Here is a 21456-nt window from a genome sequence, read left to right on the forward strand (position 1 = left end):
AAATGTCATATCACAAATTAAAAAATTTATTTATATTTGTACCTCATCATCTCGTCGTGTCTGGAATTTTGGGACTGTCTAATAACATCTTCTCGAAGCAATCCGCCACCGTTATATCTAATTTCTGGTCCTCTTTCATCGTGTCTTATATTAGGGTGTAAGTTGTTGGAGTATCCCTGCATGGAACTATGCGTGGGACTAGGAAACGATTGATTCTGTCCTGAATAGGGATTATTATAAGGCACCTTGATCTCTTCGGGATTAGGATAATTGTTTTTAGGATAAGTTGGGTAATAATTTTGACCGTACTGGACATTGGGATACGATCCTGTACGAGAAGACTCTTCGTTCTGTAGTCTATAAATATTCGGAGGGTTTTTCAGATTTGGTATCGACTGGTGAAGATTATTTGGACGTGGATTATTTACCGATGAGGATGGGGGGTAATACGCCGAAGAAGGTCGTTGAGAATTAGCTATCGATGAATGAAGTGAATTCTGAGAACTTCGAAGAGCCGACGTTCTGGAAATGAATCGAAATTTAAAAAATTATTATTTATAAATCGATTTTTCTTACCTATCTCCTAATTGTTGAGGACTGGGAATTTTATTCCTGTAAACGCTCAAATTTTGATAAAACCCTCCATCCTGTTGGTGTAAATTGTGTGTTGATCTACTTCTTATCGAAGAACCGTTTTGATTGTTGATACTATTGTTCGAAGAAGTACGGCTGTAAACGTCAGCAGTAGCAGCGGGATTGGATCTCGTTGATTGCTGATCGTTAACGATAGGAGAATGGATTTGGTGAAGGGCGGGAACTGATTTTGAAGAAGGAATAGAACGTTCCGAATCTACCCTAGACGGTAGATCGCGTTCCGACATCCGTCTCGGACCTAATTAGCAAATAATCAATATTAGTTTCAACTCAATAAAATTATTTCAATATATTTGCGTTCTGATAGATAAAAAAGCTGATTAAAAGTCTCCATGACCTCGACACTCCAAAGTCCCGCAATCCCTTCAAAACTACCTCTCAAGTAAGCAAAGATATCCTGGAAGGAAGGGGATTGGTTTCAGTCAATTGTTATGAAACTTGAAGCAATGATAGTTTGCAGCAAGCTAATTAAAAGTCTGACTGGGTCATAAATGTAGTAGGTAAGTTGCATAAGTAATTCTACGTACTTGAAAATTGTTGAATGAAGAGTAGGGTTTTTAGAGGTTTTGGGGTTCGTGACCATTGAGATATTTAATCAGCTAGCTTCAAACTGTCATTGAGCCAAGTTTCAGAGAGATAAGCCGAAACGGAATTTTCATTAGGATTGAACGAGTTTTTTTGTTCAGGCTGTTTTATCGATTAATATAAATATTAATTGAAAAAATGTATACAGATCTAGTCAAAACGTGTGGGATTCACCATAACATAGAAAACAGCTATTTTTGCCAATTAAAAATGATCAATGTTAGACTAAATTCAAGTAGGAAAACTGATGGATTTGGAAAATCCAATATTTGACAAAATTCAAATAAAAGTCAGCAAATTCAATTTGATACCAAATTAAAGTCAGAAAGTCAATTTTTGACCAAACAAAACTTGGAAAAGTAAATTTCTGGACAAATTCAACATAGAAAAAATCATTTCTGATCAACTTAAATTTGGAAAAACCAATTTTAGACCTAATTAAATACACAAAGTTAATTTTTCACCAAATTGAAATCATAATAGTTAATTTTTTACCAGAATTAATAACAGAAATGCCAATTTTTTTGGATTAAATTTTTTTTGACAAAATTGGACTCATAGAAATCAATTTTTGATCATAATAAAACTCAGAAGAGTATGCCCCAATTCCCTTTCTTCCAGGGTAACTTTGTATACTTAAGGGGTAGTTGTGACGGTGTTGAGAGGTTTTGGTGACATCGTATCATTGCACGTGTATCATCATATTAAATATTAATTGCAAACGAATGTTTTGATATTTTGAATGAAGCACATTCGAATATTAGACATGGTGGTAAATATCGTATAAATAGTGAATGTAAGCAAAAGTACAAAAATATGAAGGGAGTCAAAAGAAACTAAAATCTGTCAAAAAAGGGTTTGTGGTTAAATCGATAGTTTCTTCAGCAACGAACAGCAATTGTTAAGTGGGCCTGATTGACATCCCATCCGGATGGAAAATATAAATTTATGATGGTGTATCAGGATCACTTGACTGAGTTTGATCAAATATGTTCATTGTAATCAAAATGGGCGGAGAAAGTTGCTAAGAATCTGATAAGACTGGAAGTTCGCGAACCGTGTCATTAAAGATTTATGGTCCATGCGAAGTAGCTTCAAAATAGTGTATTGCAAACCGTGTCAGAGCCAATCACAAGGCAGAGTGGACAGGATATACAAAATATGTTCATGACGTGGATGGATGATGAAAACTTCAGGCAATTGTCAGACGGTTTGAGAGTTGTCCAGTTAATGAAAAATAGGGCTTATTTACATCAGCTTTTCCAAAAGAAACTATCGGAATTCTACAAACTGAAGAAGAGCTGTAGAAAGTCGTCGGAGAGTTTCGTGGAAGGGAAACAGCTTCAAGAAGAATAAAACGAAGACCAGTCTACGGATAGCCACAAGGAATTTACTGAAGCTAAAGATGATAGCATAAAAAATATTATAGAAACTTCAGGAACTCAGACCAAAAGTGCAGAAGGTTATGAGTGCACCGAGAATATAATCTGCGAACTTTGTACCAAAAGAATATACAGTCAAACACACTAAATAAATATAGAAAGCCAAGATGAAAGCTTTTTCTTATATCAAAGTTTCCTCCGTGTTTTATCGGAGATACAGTGAGAGTGAAACTACCAGAAGTTGATCGAAGGGGAGGTGATTTTAGAAACATTATCATCATAATCTAGCAAACAAGAGAGGATCTATCGAGGAAATGTTCTCCAGGAACCAGTTTTCTATGTGTAAAGACAAACTTATAGATATGAAAACTGCGTGACCAGAAAAGAAAAGTTTACGACAACTTGCAAACGAACAGTCAGGAGGTCGAGGATTTGAACGATGTAACAGTAAAACTAAATGCATGACCAAAAAAAAGTGAATGTAAAACTGTCAGGAAGCAGAAAACGAATAGATTATATTTTTTATAATATCCTTTATTATAACAATGTACAGATTTAGTGTTCGAAGTTTTATTCGTGAAATGTGATTTTTTTCATTAAATGTTCTTTTCAAACCTTTATGGCATTGTTATGTTTCGGAAAAGTGGATAATAAAGCATGAAACAAATTCAATTTCAGTTATATTTCCTACTTTACTCATGTTTCCTGGGTATTCTGCAGTTTACTAGGGTAAACCTAGGTTTGACCGTACCGTACACACACTACGGCTGGACTGTCAAACTGTCAGTTTGATATTGCCAATGAAATAATAATATTTATGATAGTATAGAAACCGGCCAAAGCAACTCAAAATCTTTTATTCTATAAGGGATGAAAGTATATTAACTTGTCTCCAACTTAATCACCAAATCGTTCTCGACTAGTAAATGTGACTTACATCCTTTGTAGCTTAAATAACTAAACTCATTAATAAAAAAAATCGACTCAAGTCGCACGCTCGCTGAAAAAAGTCCCCAGTGAAAAATTTGTAGCTTCCATTCTTTTTTTGATTTTAGCATCTCAAAACCATTAGTCGTAGCTTTATAATGAGTGGGCAATGTTGTTATTGAGTTATTTTTTTTTTGGTAAAGAAAAAATATCAAATGAATAACAATGAAAAAGAGTTATCATTTGCAGTAAAGAAAATACAAACTTAAATTCGTCAAAATATTTAGTATTCCCTTCCTTAGTCCTGATAACAGCTTACAATCGCTTTTTCATGGATCGAATAAGTTTCTTTATTCGATCTTGTTCGATGCTATCCTGTATTCTTCAGTAAACGCCATTTTGAAGTCCCATATCGGAACTGTTTCCATTTCTAGCCCGAACTGTTCATCCCATAAATATTCGAAAGGATTCAAATCCGGGTTACACGCTGACCAAAATACTTTCGTACGTAATCTAAAGTATGTGGAAACTGGTGTAGGGAACGACTTGAACCCCTATTATTTCTTCTATGTATCGATTCTCCGTTAATCTTCCATTCCACCGCCAGTTTTAATAAAAACCAACTCGGAAATACCCATCCAGAAACCTCCTCTAAAAGTCACGTTTACTTCTATGCAATACTGCGCGAATCTTTCTCCAGGTCTTCTGTAGATTCGTCCTTTTCTATCCCTACCATGCAGGCACACTTTGTTTTTGTCTGAGAAGATATTGGAGCCCCATTGTTCATCAGTCCAATTAACCTATTCTCTGGTAAATCGCTCGGTGGGCTGAGGTTAATGTGGGGCCTTTTTGGCTTAAGAATAGCTGCCTTAAGTGTTCTTCTGGCTGTCCAGCAACAGTTCTTTTTGGAGTTGAACACCAGTGAGGGCCCGATAGCCGTGTGCTGACAAGCTGACAATGAATCGGTCTTCGATCCTTTTTCTTCCGGAGCCGCTTCTTCTATGAAAGTTACTAGTTTCTTGGTAACGACGGTAAACTCTAGAAATAGCTCATCGAATACTTCTCGCCAACACTGACCTTAATGCAAGAGGGTGACCGCTTTATCACTCGTGTCCATTTTCAGGTAAAATTGTTAACAGAGATGTATGTCAATTGAGGTTTAAAGGCTAACTTATAGTGGTGGGTCAGGGTGGTTACCGATCATAACATATTGTTGGAATATAATAACATTTTATATCATTTCGAAGCTAATACTCTTAGCTTCAATATTTTGCTACTTTCAGTTTTTTGTTAGTGACTACCGATTGCAGGGGTGTCGCTTGAGTCGATTTTTTTGCTTTCGAATCAATTTCGCGGTATTAAATAAAAAAGTGCGCAACAGATAATCGTAATCTTACGACTAATAACGCCTTCAACTCGGTTTAAAGCACCTAACCTAGCGGCAGTAGCAGCAGTGGCGGCGGCGGATGTTTCTATTTCGTCTTGTTCGATGCACGCGCAGCTCTGCGTTTTTCTAGCGGCTCTAGGTGATTCCGAACAATTTTTCGATACGGGACAACTTTTTTTGGCGTATCTACAACACTTCCTAACGGTTTTTTTACTTTTAATATCCGAACAACTTTTCCACGTTTTCGGTAAATATTTCTTTTTCGCGACGATTTTTTTCGGCGATTTGATGTTTTCGTTTTGTATTGCTCTTCGAGCGCTGTTACGTCTCGTAACGACGTAAGCTTCGGGAAATTTTTTATGTCGTTTCTTCTGTAGATCGTTTAATCTTTCTAAACTATCGCATCTTACTAATTGGTTATTGAATTGTTTAATATCTATTATTTCGCTATATCTACGAGTATATTTGGGTTTCTTTTGTAAATTGGTTATGTTGTTGAGACATTCCTTTGGTTCTTTGGATTGCTTTAGTATGCTTTTCGGTTTGTTTTGTATATTCGAGTCTTTATCTTTGGTCCCTACATTGAATATACAATTCCTGTATTCACAATTATGGTAAAATTGGTCCGGTTGTGTTCGGTTAAGAGAATGGTCCGAAGAAAATTTCGTTATAACTACTTTAGGCGATAAATCCGGTTCCGAATTAAATTTAACATTTTCTTTTCCGAACGTTGTTTTATTATCCGCGTTATCGCCGGTTAAATTTATGTTAAATTCGGTTTTTGAATCCGATCCGTTCAAACTCCAATCGTATAATAATTTTAAAATTTCCATTCTTTCGTATTCGGTAAGTTTATCATTCAGTCTTTCTTCGCTGACGCTTTTACTTCTATTCGTTACATATTTACGTTTATTTAGAGTTGGAACGCTTATAGCTTTATCGTCGAATTTTTTCGAAAGATCAGTTACGTTTCGATGTCTTATTTCGTACGGAGATTTCCACGTCTTATGTTTTAGAGGCGCGTCCGTATCTATCTGACTTAGATCTAAGTTAGATTCGTGTATACCACTATTTATACTCGACGTAGAGCTGGAAAGATCTTGTAGAGATGAACTGATAAGTCGTTGTTGTCGTATCCTCCTAGCACCGATACTTAAAAATTTATCAGTTTCGCTAATATCGTCGATATCGTATGAACTATCGTGAACGTCGATAGAAAAACTTTTCTGTTGAGCAAAATTATCTTTTAGAGATTTAGTTTCGGGTTTGATACAGAATTCTTCGATTTTTTCTTCTTTTAATTGGATTCCGGTTTCGTCGTAAGTGAGCGTTACGTTTTTTGGACACGGATCCGAAAAATCGGTTACTTGTAAATTGAAAACCGGTTCGTCAGATTCGATTTCGATACGCGGTATAGTGAATTTTCGTTTTTCCGATTTAAATAGACTATCATCGGAATTGAAAAATATGTTTTTTTTCGGTTTGGTCGCCGGTGGGGTGAAAATACGTTGATTCGTTTGAGGATTGTAAAGAGACTCCGTTGAGTCGTACGTTTCGTAGTAATAACGGGATTTGTCCAAAGCTGCATGCACAGAAAAACAAAATACAACACTAAGAGTTGTATTTTATGAACGTTCAATATAATATGATGATGAGGAAATAAAAAAACACAAAATAAACTACCCGAAATTACTAGCATACACTATTAAAGGAAAAATTAACCAAACGAAAATTCCAGTTGTTACATTTTGTTTAAAATATAAAACAAACTTATTTGAACGAAAATTTTGTATATTGTACAATATACAATATGCTCTCTATTATTTTTTTTTTGTTCGCAAGCTGCAAGGAGGGAAACATATGGCATTAAGGAAAATATATTTTAAAGAACTACAGTGGTAGAGAATGATTTTGATTCTTTTTAGAAAGAATGTTGCTGGAAATGTTTATTTAATGAAGCTGCCATAAGATTTTCAGTACTCTATAAGATGTAAAACATTCTAGAGTACAAATTAACGTTATTTACTCTGCTTTAACGTTCTAGATATTCTAAAAGGCTACTTTCGTCACATTTTACTTATACTTTTGATTTATTCTTTGTATAGTCCTGATAACCAACCAACAAAATGACACAAGGTCATTGATCAGAACATTGATAAGTGTTCAAAGTTTATAATGATAAAAAAAAATGAAAATAAAAAAAATTACTTTTTTGTCAACTCTATATTTATAGCTGTGTGAAGGTTTTTCGAAAACTTTAAATCAAATAAAATTACTTGAAACTTTCGTTTGGTTTTTTTTACAACTGTTTATTTCAAAGTCTAGCAATAGGGTACTTGCATGGTTTGAGAAAAAAATATTTTTGGATAGTTTATATACAACTTTTGTTATAATTTTTGTTCCAATTCATATATCAATATTTATAGATAAAAAATTTTTTTCAAATTATAAAATTTTGTAGGTAGTTTAAACATTTCAGTTAATAAGCGTTATTATTAAACTTTGATTAATCTGAAAAATGGTGTTTCATGCCAGAATGTAAAAATATCTGAGAAAGTTTTTTTATGATAACAAAAATTCGAATATGCAACTAAAATGGTTTGAAATTGTTTGTCGTTTTGACGATCCTGCGAGATGTAAAATTATTTTTGTTGCCAATATCATTTTATAGTACAGTTATCCAAGTCTCGGATAACCGAGCCTGTAATTTAAAAATAACAATCATAAATAAAACGAGATAATTCCCAAAATATCATACACCGACGAGCTGAAGGCGATCGATGCTGCTCTTGCTTCCATAGAGTAACAAGAAGAGTGTACGTCACACGACATCCTGTCTTTACAGTGTTTGCGCAACATTGCATCGTCCAAGCGAAGGAAGTGATTATCTCAGAAGATGATCAAAAACATTTGTAAGAAATTATCGGTTTCCATTTGCTTACAGGTCTGTAATTGTGATTATTATATGTTTTTGCTTCCAATAGACTAGTTTTGTAGCCTTTAGTCTTTTTTATCCTCGGGTAATCGGGGGTCTACTATAATTAAGTTTATTATGGTTTTAATTTTTAACGTGATTATGTAATAATGTAAGAACTTAACTTTTAAAATGTTTATTCAGTAACTAATAAATAAAAAGTGTATTATAACAGCACACTCTACGTTGCCGGCAACGATAACCTCGCGCAGACAACTGCTCAATGTTTTTATTAAATTTATGTCGTTACAACTGATAATCGTTTTAAATGTAGTTGAAAATTTAATTAAATAATTTACTTTCTGACATTATATTTCATATAAGAGCTTATAAAATAAACAACAAATAAATACCCTTTAAAAAATGCAAGTACCCTGTTGTGCGAACCTAATAAAATAGCAGGGAAATACGCTACTGGTTCACCACATATTATGGATAAATTGGAACCAATAGTACCAAAGTATAAGTGGATAAACTTCAACCCGAAAAATACTTTCTAGCTGAATTACAGTTTATAATAATTTATTTATACTTCCCATAATCATTAATGTGAATGTGAAGACATCTACAAACTATCGCTTGAAGAAAGAAATATTTTCATTATTAGTTTCTATCCGTTTAAGTGAAATAAAAATACACTCACTCGAAAAGTTTTCATTTTAAAATTGAAAATTTAATATTTCAAGAATTTCTCAATTGCTTCCAAAATTGGTTATAGTTCAGACAAAACAAAGTTAATTTTGAAGTTTTCAAAAGTTATCTGCTATTTTATTCCTATCACATACATTAAATTAAATTGGGTTGGAATAGAGATCAAAGATATAAGTTAAGTAAGCAGCAATAATAGAAAAAATTTACAAACAAAAGACACATTAAAAAAACAAACTAAAACTCAAAAAATTAATAATAAAAATAATAAATACGAAGAACATAATGAAACCAATAAAAAAATTTGTCATTCAAATAAAGTATATAGAAGCAAATAGTAGAGGAAGTTTGAAAAACAGTTGAAAAGAAATTAAGAAGAAGAAACAGAGAAAGATAGAGAGTAGAACCTTTATATAATAGCTACAAAAGTAAAAGAAGACTAGAGGCCGAAGAGATATTCGATAGATTAAGGAATAAAATAATAGGGAAATAATTAAAAAACAGAAGGATGAAACCAAGAAGAAACTTGTCTTTCAAATGAAGTATGTAAATGCAAAAATTAAAGAAAGTTTTGAAAAAAGTTGAAAAGAAGTGAAAAGGAAGAAGCAAAGAGAACAATAGAATAGATCAAGGAATAAAATAATAGGGAAATAATTAAAAAACAAATGGATGAAACCAAGAAGCTCAAAAGACTCTTTTTCTTTATTGTAATTTGTTCCATAATCTATGGAACTTCATATAAACGTAAGAATCAATACAGAAGGATTAAATGGTAAAATAATGAAGGGAATAACATTTAAAACAAAGAGAGAAAAACAGAAAGAATAAAATTTGAGAGGAACTGAAAAAGATGACAAAAAATAATAGACCGTGGAAGAATTGAGTACAAAAGGGACCTGAATCATCATCAAAGAAGTGAAGTAGTAAGAGGAATAAAGAAGAAGAAATAATATGTTTGAAACTGTATTTCATTGTTATCGGTTTTTTTAAATTCCGTATCTTCCTTTGTTATCGTACACATTTTCGTCCAAGGCTGATGAGTGTTTTACAAAAAACTCATTATTTTTTTATTTGAAACATATTCAACATTGAAATTGTCTTTATTGTCTAATTAATCGTCACCAACAAGTGAGTGGATAATTATTTAAAAAATTAAATAGAAAACATGACTGGAATCCGCAGTAATAACCTTGAGAACCAAAAAAGATGAGATGAACGATGAATTATTTGGAAAATGAAATTAATAAAAATACCTCGATGCGGTGTCGGACTTGGTTGTTGCAATAGAGTCGCCAAACCATGATAAACAGCTCCAGCTTTAGCCACTTCTAAAGTTACGATACTACTAGTCCTTTGCAGGAATTCGGCTGCTTTTTCTTGCGTTATACCCAACAAAGATTGTCCATCGACAGATAACAATTGATCACCAGCGGCTAAGCGTCCATCTCTATCGGCAGCTCCTCCAGGTACTACGGATTTTATATAAATACCTAAACGTTCTTGACCTGCACCTTTAGCCGCCACTATCGATAGACCCATACCGCCACCGGCTTTATGTAAACGTATAACTTGAACCTAAAAGTTGACGAAAAAGTCTAATAAAAATTCTATAAAATATAACCAAGAAATTACCTCCGGTTGAGTTGTGCTTAGAGCACTAGGAGGTCTAGGAGCCGTCATATAAACTGTCCAATGTCCTGAACTGGTAGGTTGAGCGGCCAGCCTACATAAACCGGAAGCTTGTAGAGGATGTAAAAAGTCAGCCAAACCAGGTGGTACACCTTGAACAACGTCACAACTGAAACCATCATCGGGTAATAATAATTGTAGAGTTGGAGCAGGATCTTCGTACAGAGTAACTTCTCGACCTTCTGCTCTCGCTAATTCGTCTGCTACACCTTCGGCTGCTTTAGCTGCCTGTTCGAGGAGGGAAGGTGACGCGATTTTTTCACCAGATTCGGCTACAAGAGGAAACAATAAATATGAAGAGAGGTAATATATATATAAAAAAAAAAGAATATTTCATACCCTTGTATTGCATCAATAATGTTCCTAGTTGCATTGAATTTAATTTGAAGCACGCCGCTGAAAGGTTGGCTAAATCTTCAGGAACACTTTTGGGAGCTTGAAGTAGATGGGCGCATTGTACAATTTTCGCAAGATGGCACTCGGCCGCTAATTCCAATCCCTGCGATTCCGTCCAAGCTTGTAGATTCCTCAGTCTGTTGAATAATTTTTGACCAAAACTTCTTGTGCATAAATTAGCGTTACTAATAACTGTAGAAAGTGCCTGGAAAATAGAGATTTTTAATTGGAAATTATTTCTAAGTTTGGTAGACAGGAACAAAAACGGTATCACAAATAATTCATGGAAAGCATGTGAAAAAACAATTGTTTTGTATATTTTACAGTGGGATCTAGGAAGTAGAAGTAGAAGAAGTGGAAAGCCTAAATTACTTGGAGAGCAGGACAAGACATATAAGTTTGTCAAAGCTCTAGTGGGATTTAGGAGCTAGAAGAAGAAGTGGAAGGCCTAGATCACTTGAAGAGCAGACGAAGACACAGTAACTTTGTGAATGGTAGAGACGGATCCAGGAAATAGAAAAAGAATAAGGGGAAGGCCTAGATCACTTGGAGAGCAGGCGAAGATACAGTAAGTTTGTTGATGCTACAGTAAGATACAGGAAGTAGAAGAGAAAGTGAAAGGCTAACTTTTGTCAATGTTACAGTGGGATCTAAGAAATATAAGAGGAAGTCCTAGATCATTTGGAAAGCAGGCAATTTTACAGTGAATGTGTATATGTTAGAGTGGCATCTTGGAGGCAGAGAAGAAGTAAAAGGCCTAGATCACTCAGAGGCGAAGATACAGTAAGTTTGTCAATAATACATGGGATACAATAAGTAGAAGAAGAAAAAGGGGAAATCCCAGATCATTTGGAGAGAAGAAGATACAGTAAATTTGTATATGTTAAAGTGATATCTAGGATGTAAACGAAAAAAAAAATGCCTAGATTACTTGGAGAGTAGGCAAAGACACAGTAACTTTGTCAATGCTACAGTGCGATCCAGGAGGTGTAAGAAGAAATACAAGACTTAGAGCACTTGGATAGGAGGCAAAAACACGGCAACTTTGTCAATGTTGGAGTGACGACCAGAAAACAGAGGAAAAAGAAAAAGGTTTAGATCACTTGGAGAGCAGTCGAAGACGCAGGAGCTTTGTAAATATTATAGTGGAGGAGGTAGGAAATGGGAAGTCCTAGATCAAAGTGATTAAAAGAAGTAGAGGAAGACCTGAGGATAATGGGCATGGGATAAAATACCAAAAACTGTTTCAATTTTCCAAGTTCTAATGCTTCGTTTTCATAACACCATTTCTCTTCTAGCTCCGTCTTTTCGCACATACCTTATATAACCTGTACTGTTAATAGCAAATCAATCTTAAGAAATATTGATTAAATAATTATTTTGAACTATTATCATGGATTATTTTTATTTTGTTTTTTCAGCAATTGTAAAAAATGAAGTGACTTAGTTTCCGAGTTATTTCAAAAGCTGTTTTTGAATCAATACATATTAAATACATTCTTATTTCATTATTTCTTGCTAGAAATAAGTGCTAGTGGTAGCAGTAATTAAGTTTTTAGTTAATTTCGTGTATGGAAAAAGGACTTACCTTTGCCGATACCCAATGGAACAATTGAGAGAACAACTGTATAGTCAAAGCCGCGTTTACTCTACATTTCCTCAAAAGATTCATAGCACCACTTAGAACGTTGATGATTTCCCTCGGGTGGTCGTCTCCTGTTAACGACATCAAATAATTTAAGGCCGAATTTAATTCGTCTGTTAAGCACGCTACGAGATTTTTAAATGCCAATTGGACAGCGTCTGCTAGGGTGTCTTGAGCTTGCAATGAAAACGCACTCACGTGTCTGTCGGATTTTAGAAAATGAAGTAATTCGCTAGCGTTGGCTAACCAGAACGCTTGCGAAGTACTTTCTGTGCTGCGATCTTGAACAGTATGTCTGTAAAACAACAATTAATGATAAATAACTAATTTCCTGGCAACGAATATTGAATTACATCTCCTCTGAAACACGTGACATTGACCATTGGCTCGCTATTGCAAGGAGAGAGGCGTAACCTCTGTCTGGTTTTTACGTTATTGCGTCTGATCAGATTGGCGTAACAATCTTTCGTTTAGTCGGTTAAAATTGAGCCGATAATATAGAATCGGTGACTATAATTAAAAAATTGTGTTTTTATCATAGATCATCGTATTGAATGTTGCCAAATTTACATATTTAGCCAGTTTTATAGGAAGTGAAGTAAAGTCATTGTACCATGCATTTAATTTAATTATGTTTCCTAGAAAAATTACAAATTGTCGATAGTGGATTTTCAAAAATGATATTTAAAATATGTATTAATATTTTGAATAAGTCGGTTGCTGTTTCCGTTACAGTTTTTCCAAAACGTCTGTTAAAAGCCACAATTTTTTACAAAAACATTTGCATTACGAAGCACCTGAGCTTGACACTACCCATCATCGTTCAGGGTTGTTTTTGACTAAATTTTCGAATTTTTTCTTTTGATCTCATGGATCTTGAACGGCATGAACATTTTTCATCAGTTTTGCAATTAAATGCTGAGCAATTGAAACCATCTGGAAACTATGATGAGAAGAAGGAAAAGTTTTTTTCCTGTTCGGAGCTCTTTGAGTGTAACTGTGACCTTGGAATGTTACTGAGAAGACTCAGCTTTTGTGCACATCAATTGAGAAAGAATATTACAATATTAAGGCCATGAATGACCGCGACAAGTTTTTACCGATCCATTCATCCAGTTTAAAAAGAAGCTGGTACTCGTAGACTTATCATTAGTTGCCTCACAATACTATTTTCTCAGTATTATTCAGTAGCTACAGCAGTCTATTGCTGGTTTCATTGCTTCACTCACAGCAACTCTAAGAATGGGATTTTTCACTGTTTTGCAATTATAAAAAGAAAATTTCCTTGGCACGTAATTTATTCGAGGTCTAAAGGACAACTTGAACTTCTTTTCAAGACTCCAAAATCAATCATGTAGATGATACCTTCATTTTTGTCGCTTTAGGTATGTGAGGTTGGTAATTTGGGAAAACTTGCAGATAAGACTTCGTAGTGAAGTTAAGGTAGACACATGAAAAACCGTTAAAATTGGTCGTCACAACCTTCGGTTAGCAGACTAGTCTTCATCTATATCAACGCTCTCAGTCACATATTAACTTGAACGGTGTTGAAGTTAGTGAGTGTTGATGTTTCCATCTCGCTGTACATGAGGATTCTACTCGAGAAACCTAAAACCCACTCTCATTCCAGCAATCTTGAGATGAAGGGAAGTGTCACCCTAATCATGATCATAGAACTGAAGGAACCGAAAATTTGTATGAGGTTGGACTAGAACCGATTTTCTTGGTCTTCTTCTTGACGGCTTTCCATATATTCCACTGTCAACTTAGTTGCTTCACTTGAAGATATTTTCCAAAAGTACTAGTTCATTTTCGAGGACAGAATTGGGTGCGTTCCCAATGTCCAATTCAAGATGCAGCTCTTTCAGTCGGACACAGAGCCATTAGGGAATGATTTGCTAAGCCGGATATGGAACTGAGGACTCGGAATCGACAGCTTCACTTGAGGTCATTTCACAGAAATACTCGCCCATTTTCGAGGAAACAATTGGGCCAACAACTTTTTAGTCAGTAGGAGTTAATTTGCTTTCCGTCCACACATATTCCATTGTCAACTTAGTTGCTTCTCTTTAAGATATTTTCCAGAAGTACTCGTCCATTTTAGAGGAAATTGATTGCTTTCCCAATGTTACATTTAAGCTGCGAAACCAGCTAGTATGACGTTCAATATACCTTGCGGGAATAAGAGAGACTGTTGAGGATTTATCAGTCCTGTTGCATCCTGCGATTGGGGCTATAAATTAGTTGTGATAGCAAAGCCAAATAATTGATGGAGTGTTTGTTTAAATTTGAGGCTAGTCACTGCTACCTACCAAATCCGCCAAAATCCTAGAGGATCGAAATTTTTGAATATAAGACATAAATGCATCTGAGGAAGTTAGAAGTAAATCATCACATAAAGGTACAATTAAAACGAATTTTTCTAATTCAAAAGTGGTTAAAGGACCTGTTTAAAGTCGAAGCATGATTTGATAATCAATTTTTCACAGCGCTACGCTTTAACAGTGCATCAAGAACATGATCACGTGCTTAGAATACCTTAAGGAAATTCATATATCTAAATATCACTAATAATTTCGTCTCACCTTATTAACATAGCTGCGTGTTGTAATAGTAAAGTCAATTTGTGAGCCCGTTCTGTCGGTGTCAATTCTGGTCGATAATGCGTCGATGCTCTATACCTGGCGCATAAATAAAGAGTATAAGCTGGAGCTAGCCGGAATGTCGGTGTCGTTACATCCAGATGAGTAATCACCCTGGCTAAAAATTGTTCTTGAGGCTCTTCCGGGAACTCTAGTACGGCTGGTAGTATGGGATCTTGACCCCGGGGATACCTATCGAGACCGCTTAACCTTGAAACGATTTTTAAATAAGTACAATAAACAATAATTTGTTATTGAAATAATTCATACATAAAAAGACGACAAACAAATATTGCATGCAGTTTCATAAAGGTTAGCTGGCACTGTGTGATGTTCTTTGATGCTTTGAACGATTGGTGGCTAACACCATCTAGTAGGAAAAGTTAATGTGAAAGAATTTTCATCTTGCTATCCCGTCAACGTAGAAAGTGTACTTATGCAGCCGTTTTACTAACTCAACTGTTACTTTATTTCTTAGTATGAAAGCCTTTGACCCACAAGCTAATTAGGGGAGTCAAAGACAAGGACAAAAAGAAACTATTTCAGAAGAAGAAGACGACCAGTATAGTTCTGACTAAGAAAAATGGATAATATGAAACAAGAATTAGATGGATTCCCCTTAGATACTCGTGTGAAAGATGATGGGAAAAATCCTTTGTGATTATCGTCAGAAAAATAAACTAATAGGGATTGGAAAAGAGAAGATTAGAGATCTCCAAAGATAAGAAGACAAAATAATACTCTAGTAAGAGTACCAGGTGGTTATTAATGGTAAAATAAGACTGGGGTTTCAGTTGATAGGCCTGATTTGTAATTTTGAGTTACACCTCCTACTTCGTGCATGATAGCTTTCAAAAAACGCTTCACATGCAGACGATAACAAGGCTTTACGTTGACTGCACTAATACTTACTCCAAATCCACTCTTGGCTGCTAAAACGATCCATAAAAATCAACGAATGTGCATGTTGCCGAAACAAATATATGCGCCACGAAACGAAGTATCAGAGTAAATAGGGCCTATAGAGAAAAAAGTGAAACCACCCACAATGCGGGGTGGTTCATAAGGAGTTAGATCCACCAGGAAACAAGTCTTCAAAAAAGGGTCAACAGAGTGCGCTCAGACATTACAAACAAATAGATTATAATGCACGCAGTTTTTATCTTCCAGAAAATTGATTCAAGAAATTCAATGAAACCTCGGAATGTATTCGAAATCGTCCTCTACCTATCTATACTCAAGTGTTTGAATCAAAGTAAATTTTAGTAAATTTGTGGTAATATTTTTCTTTGTATTCGCTGGTAAACTTTCTTTGTTTATATTTTAAAAAAATATAAATTCTGGTTTTTTTTATATGTTGGAGCATAAGCTCCTTTTTATTCAAATCTGTTTTTCCTACTCGTCCCTTCTTCAGTAATTTTCATTTGTGTTCCTGTTTCCTTCCTCAATTTATTTTTTACCGCAGTTATACAGCTACCAAGTTGGGAGTTTCAGCCACACCTAAATATTTAAACGGGGCACAGGAATCTGTTCTATTCCTATTAGTTCTGTTCCTCAAATAGAAAATTCGAATTTACACGGAAACTTTCATACAAAATATTATTAAAGCAAAAGGAAATTAATAAAGATAACTGGAATTTTTGTGAGCACTATAATACAAAAGCAAAGTTAAAAAGATATTTGAAAAACTTACCAGCGAATATAGAGGATATTATCACCATAAATTTACTAAAATTTATTTTGATTTAAAGGAGGTTGATAACAAATTAATTTCCTCAAAATCTCGAGCAGTAAAATAAATTTACAAATTTACTAAACTTACTTTGATTCAAACACTTGAGTATAGGTAGGTAGAGGACGATTTCGAATACATTCCGAGGTTTCATTGAATTGCTTGAACCAATTTCTTTGAAAACTCAAATGTTATAATAAATAAATCAGAAGTGAATAGTGTGCCACGTGAACAAAGTAATATTCAAAATGTTCAAAGAAAAACGTAACAAGCAGAATACCATGTTACAACAACCATCTCATTTGCCGGATATATCGCCTCATGACTTCTTTCTCTTTATCAAAATGAAAAGCGTCGTAAAAGGTATCCAATTTCACAGATTAAAGATGTATAAATAACTCTGACGGAGATGTTATCAGAGTTCCAAAATTGCTACTATTTCTTAGGAAAATCGGTCTATCAGTACGGGGATAATGTTCTCTTTGGGATTCAGGATTCAAAAAGAAAAGTTTCGGGCTATTTCTAGTACTACCTTTGTCTTATAATACACTTATCTTAACAATTAGATTACTGAGCACACTATTTTACACTACCACTCACAATTTCTCTGTCTGACGCGCGTTTCGATAACCAAATTATCATCTTCAGAGATTGAAGATTCAGTTTCTGAAGATGTTTATCGTGTGAGTGTTGATGTATGGTAGTGTAAACAGTGTGTTCAGTATGAATATCAACAATGGTTCCTGAAATTCTCATTATCATCCTTATGCACAGTAAAACTTCCAAGATTTTTTCTCATATTTGACTATCAAGTTATATAAGAAGAATATGGAAGAAACTGGAGAAATAATCATTAAATTAGTTGAAAGTAGATCCGGTATATGGTATAATGGGACTCAAAATACATTTGTGGATCCATAAAATTTTCGAATTCTTTCTTGGCCACTTACCGATTCTCAGAAGACGATCCCAAGGATCTGTTATCCTCTCTAGCCCCGCTTGCAGTTGAAACTGTTTCTACGTTACCATCCAAATCAAAAGTGGTTTCGATATTTTCTCTAGATTGATCTGTCGGGCTTAAAGCACGTGGTGAACGACTACTGCGAGATGTTAAAAAATAAAATGCAAAAAAAAAACAAAATTAAAAAAAATAAGCTGATGCGAGTTATATGGAATGATGATGATTTATCTTCCAATCGAAATGTTATCACTATAACAATTCTCGTGCACGTGCGCCACAGAAATCACTTACCTATCGTACATCCTCCCACCGATTTTATCCAATCCACCAGAACTACCAAAAGCCGGCCTGGTTCTATCTTCGTGAGCCGGATCCAGGAATCTATAAGTATTGCTGTGACCAAACTTTACAAGGCTGCCGTGTTGGAGGATCGTCGTTTGATGGATACGTTGCCCGTTGACGTAGGTATGGGCGTCCGCATGGCAAGGCGTCAACGATGTTACGCCATCTGTGGCATTTATCGTGATAACACAATGACGGGGTTGAATATGAGGACCGTATAATTGAAGAGCTATACCGTTAGCCGAACCGACCTGAAACAGAATTGACAGAGCGTTTGAATTTTATACACCTTGAAGGAAAAGTCTACTTTAAATAATTGTATTAGGAATAAAAAAAACATATACGTAAAAAGTACGTCCTTTAATAAAGCTGCGCCTGCATTTACGATTTAATTGATATTACGAATAATCTTGATGTACGGGTAATTAGAAGTGTTCACTTCACAGTAATTGGATAATCAATCGAGAGCGTGGAGAAGCGGCAAAGAGGTTTTATCAGTTAATAAAGTTAAACTACGCAAGGTAAATGTTAGAAATTGATAGAGGCTTTGCTGTATAAAATGATTAACTAGTCAAAATTATCGTCTTGAGAACATTGGTTTACACTCCAGCTGAAAGTTATTAATTATACAGACCCCTGCATTTTTTAATACTTTGTAAGTTGTTGTGAAAATTATAACTGCCTTCTAACGATTAGGTAGTATTTCATTGTTATTTTTCAAAATAGTAAAATATAAATAAATAAATATTGAAGAAAAAAATACAAAAATATATAAAACATCCATACAGAAATTGTTCATATTTATTTTTTCTTTATGCCATTATTTTTTACTACAGAAAACTTCTTTTGGTCGATTTTTTTATCATATTCAGCTAAACAACGATCTCTCGTTAATGTCCAACAGTAACCGGCTGTCGTTTTCCCGTTCTAGCACTCTTGGTATGATTTTTGCCATATTTTGATCATGAATCTCAACAAATACTCGTGAATCGTTGGCAAACCGAACACATGTGATTAAGCCTCACAAGCGGTCAACCCTACTGCGAAAAAGTTAAAGTCATTACCAATAGACTGGTAACTTCCATCGAAGACGCGGTTCCGAAAAAAAAAAGCTAAAAATTTAATAGACATGACCGATTTATTGAAGCCCCGCTTGTGTTCAAGCCCAACAAGAGCTGTGAGAGTCAGAAGAACTACTGGTCCCAAATTAACCCCAGTCCACTAAGCGGTAATTGAACTGAGGAAAGCAGAGTGTGTTAGCCTAGTAAGGTTAGAAGTGGACGAATCTATAAAAGAACTGGATGTGACTATAGATTGGTCAGCGCGTAGCATCTTATCAAGCATTCATGGGATGAATTTAAGAGAAAAGTTCGGGCTAGAAATTGACAATTGATCCGTAGGTCTGTGAGATCATTGATGAAAATCAAATGGACCCAAAACTGAACCCTGAGACACACCACTGCCAATTGGCAATTTACTTGAATCTTTACCATTAGCTCGTGCCGATTGATTTCGACATTCAAGAGAAGATAGAAACCATTTTAATGGAATACCTCGGATGCCATAATATTCTAGTTTGGTTAGTCAGAATTTTACGATCAACTCATTCGAAGGCTTTAGCAAAATGACAAAAAACCGAAGAACAAAAACGTAGCGTTTTTGGTGCAACCAAATTGTTGAGCTGTCAGGATTTTATGTTTTAAAAGAAAGAGTTTTTTATAAGTCTTCAAATTATCTTCGATAGGATTGGTAATAATGCAATAGAACGATAGTTACTAGTTATTTTTCTCAACACCCCTGTGTATGGGAACAATTATAACTGTTTGTAGACAACTCGGGAAAAGCCGCTTTTCAAAAGATTCGTTTATTAGAGAACATAAAACGTCAATCATTACTTCCGGAAACCCAAAAATAACTCAGCTGATAATTCATCGATGCCGCAAGTGTCTTGTTTTGGATGATGAGTATGGTTTGCTCTAGCTCAGATCTATTCACAGGTCTGGGGAAGAGACTGTCAGTGATCGATAATGTTTGTTGAACGCGATTTGTTTCTCAAATCATTGATAACAGACCAAGCTGCTTTCGACGAATTTTTAGCTCTCGAGATGCGATTGTAGTAACAATTTGGTTCGATGCCGCGGGTGTCTTGTTTTGGATGCCGAGTATGGTTTGCTCTAGCTCAGATCTATTCACAGATCTGAGGAAGAGACTGTCAGTGATCGATAATGTTTGTTGAACGCGATTTGTTTCTCAAATCATTGATAACAGACCAAGCTGCTTTCGACGAATTTTTAGCTCTCGAGATGCGATTGTAGTAACAATTTGGATCGATGCCGCGGGTGACTTGTTTTGGATGCCGAGTATGGTTTGCTCTAGCTCAGATCTATTCACAGATCTGAGGAAGAGACTGTCAGTGATCGATAATGTTTGTTGAACGCGATTTGTTTCTCAAATCATTGATAACAGACCAAGCTGCTTTCGACGAATTTTTAGCTTTCGAGATGCGATTGTAGTAACAATTTGGATCGATGCCGCGGGTGTCTTGTTTTGGATGCCGAGTATGGTTTGCTCTAGCTCAGATCTATTCACAGATCTGAGGAAGAGACTGTCAGTGATCGATAATGTTTGTTGAACGCGATTTGTTTCTCAAATCAGTGCTGTTTTGTAGCACCTGATAATTTTGTCGAGAAATTTCGAGAATTTAAGAGTCAATATCGTCAGAAAGATCTATCCAATCATTTGCTAGACATAATTTGTCAAATTTGGTGAAGTTTTGTTTAGAGTGAATCCTCATCAACTGAATGTGTTTCTTAAGAGATTTATTAGGTATTACAAATTCGGCGATTACAGCTTCATGGTCAGAGAGACCTGAATTAATTACAAAGTGATTCATATCATGGGTGGGAATATGATAATTCTCAATTTTGGAATATATATTTTTTAAATTTGTTAATTGTAAAAATTTAGTCCTGAACCTTCAAGTGCTGTAGGTAATATATATAAATGGTCTGAAATTTCATCAAAAACATAAAAAAACTGTCTAGTTGAACCTTATTTGTTTGCTATACTCAAGAATAAGTTGCTGGAAAATTATCATACTTACTTTATTCTAATACCACGTTAGGTATTTCAATAGCTTCCGAATTTACAGAAAACACCAAATAGAAATTAAATTATAAATAATTGAGTTCTATTTCTTTTTTAACCGAAACGTTAACCACACATTAACGACATAATATCATCTAGTAATTGAAACTTGACTGAAATTTCATTGAAATCGATAGCTCGTATGGTTTTGAAATGAACCTCCAGGGAAATTTGGAATTTCATTTTAAACAAACAACATTTTGCGTATTTATTTTTATGATACAGTTATAAACAGGTTTCGTGTGATAGGTTGGGGTCAAGATTTTGTTTTTTAATGAATTAGTTCAGTCGGCAGCCAATTTTGAGAAACGAACACTGATTTTTTTGAAAATTTGATTTTAGGTA

The 21456-nt window shown here is 34.8% G+C and overlaps 1 protein-coding gene across 7 annotated transcripts in view; it reads right to left on the reverse strand.

The window, feature by feature from the left end:
- The window catches only part of LOC130900629 (afadin), a 191493-nt gene that overhangs the window by 11470 nt on the left and 158567 nt on the right, over nt 1-21456 (reverse strand). For 3 of the 7 annotated variants that reach the window (XM_057811356.1, XM_057811361.1, XM_057811360.1), the window contains 9 exons: nt 17914-18215; nt 17612-17761; nt 14873-15139; nt 12231-12582; nt 10586-10847; nt 10190-10518; nt 9811-10132; nt 577-892; nt 43-522 (listed from right to left, as the gene is read on the reverse strand). In XM_057811356.1, the coding sequence (XP_057667339.1) occupies nt 43-522; nt 577-892; nt 9811-10132; nt 10190-10518; nt 10586-10847; nt 12231-12582; nt 14873-15139; nt 17612-17761; nt 17914-18215 (2780 nt within the window). Of the gene's footprint in view, nt 1-42; nt 523-576; nt 893-3731; nt 6518-9810; nt 10133-10189; nt 10519-10585; nt 10848-12230; nt 12583-14872; nt 15140-17611; nt 17762-17913; nt 18216-21456 lie in introns of those variants that run through there. The other 4 variants (XM_057811357.1, XM_057811362.1, XM_057811358.1 and 1 more) reach the window with 3 other exon arrangements.

Source organism: Diorhabda carinulata, chromosome X (assembly GCF_026250575.1).
Source record: "Diorhabda carinulata isolate Delta chromosome X, icDioCari1.1, whole genome shotgun sequence".
NCBI lineage: Eukaryota > Metazoa > Arthropoda > Insecta > Coleoptera > Chrysomelidae > Diorhabda > Diorhabda carinulata.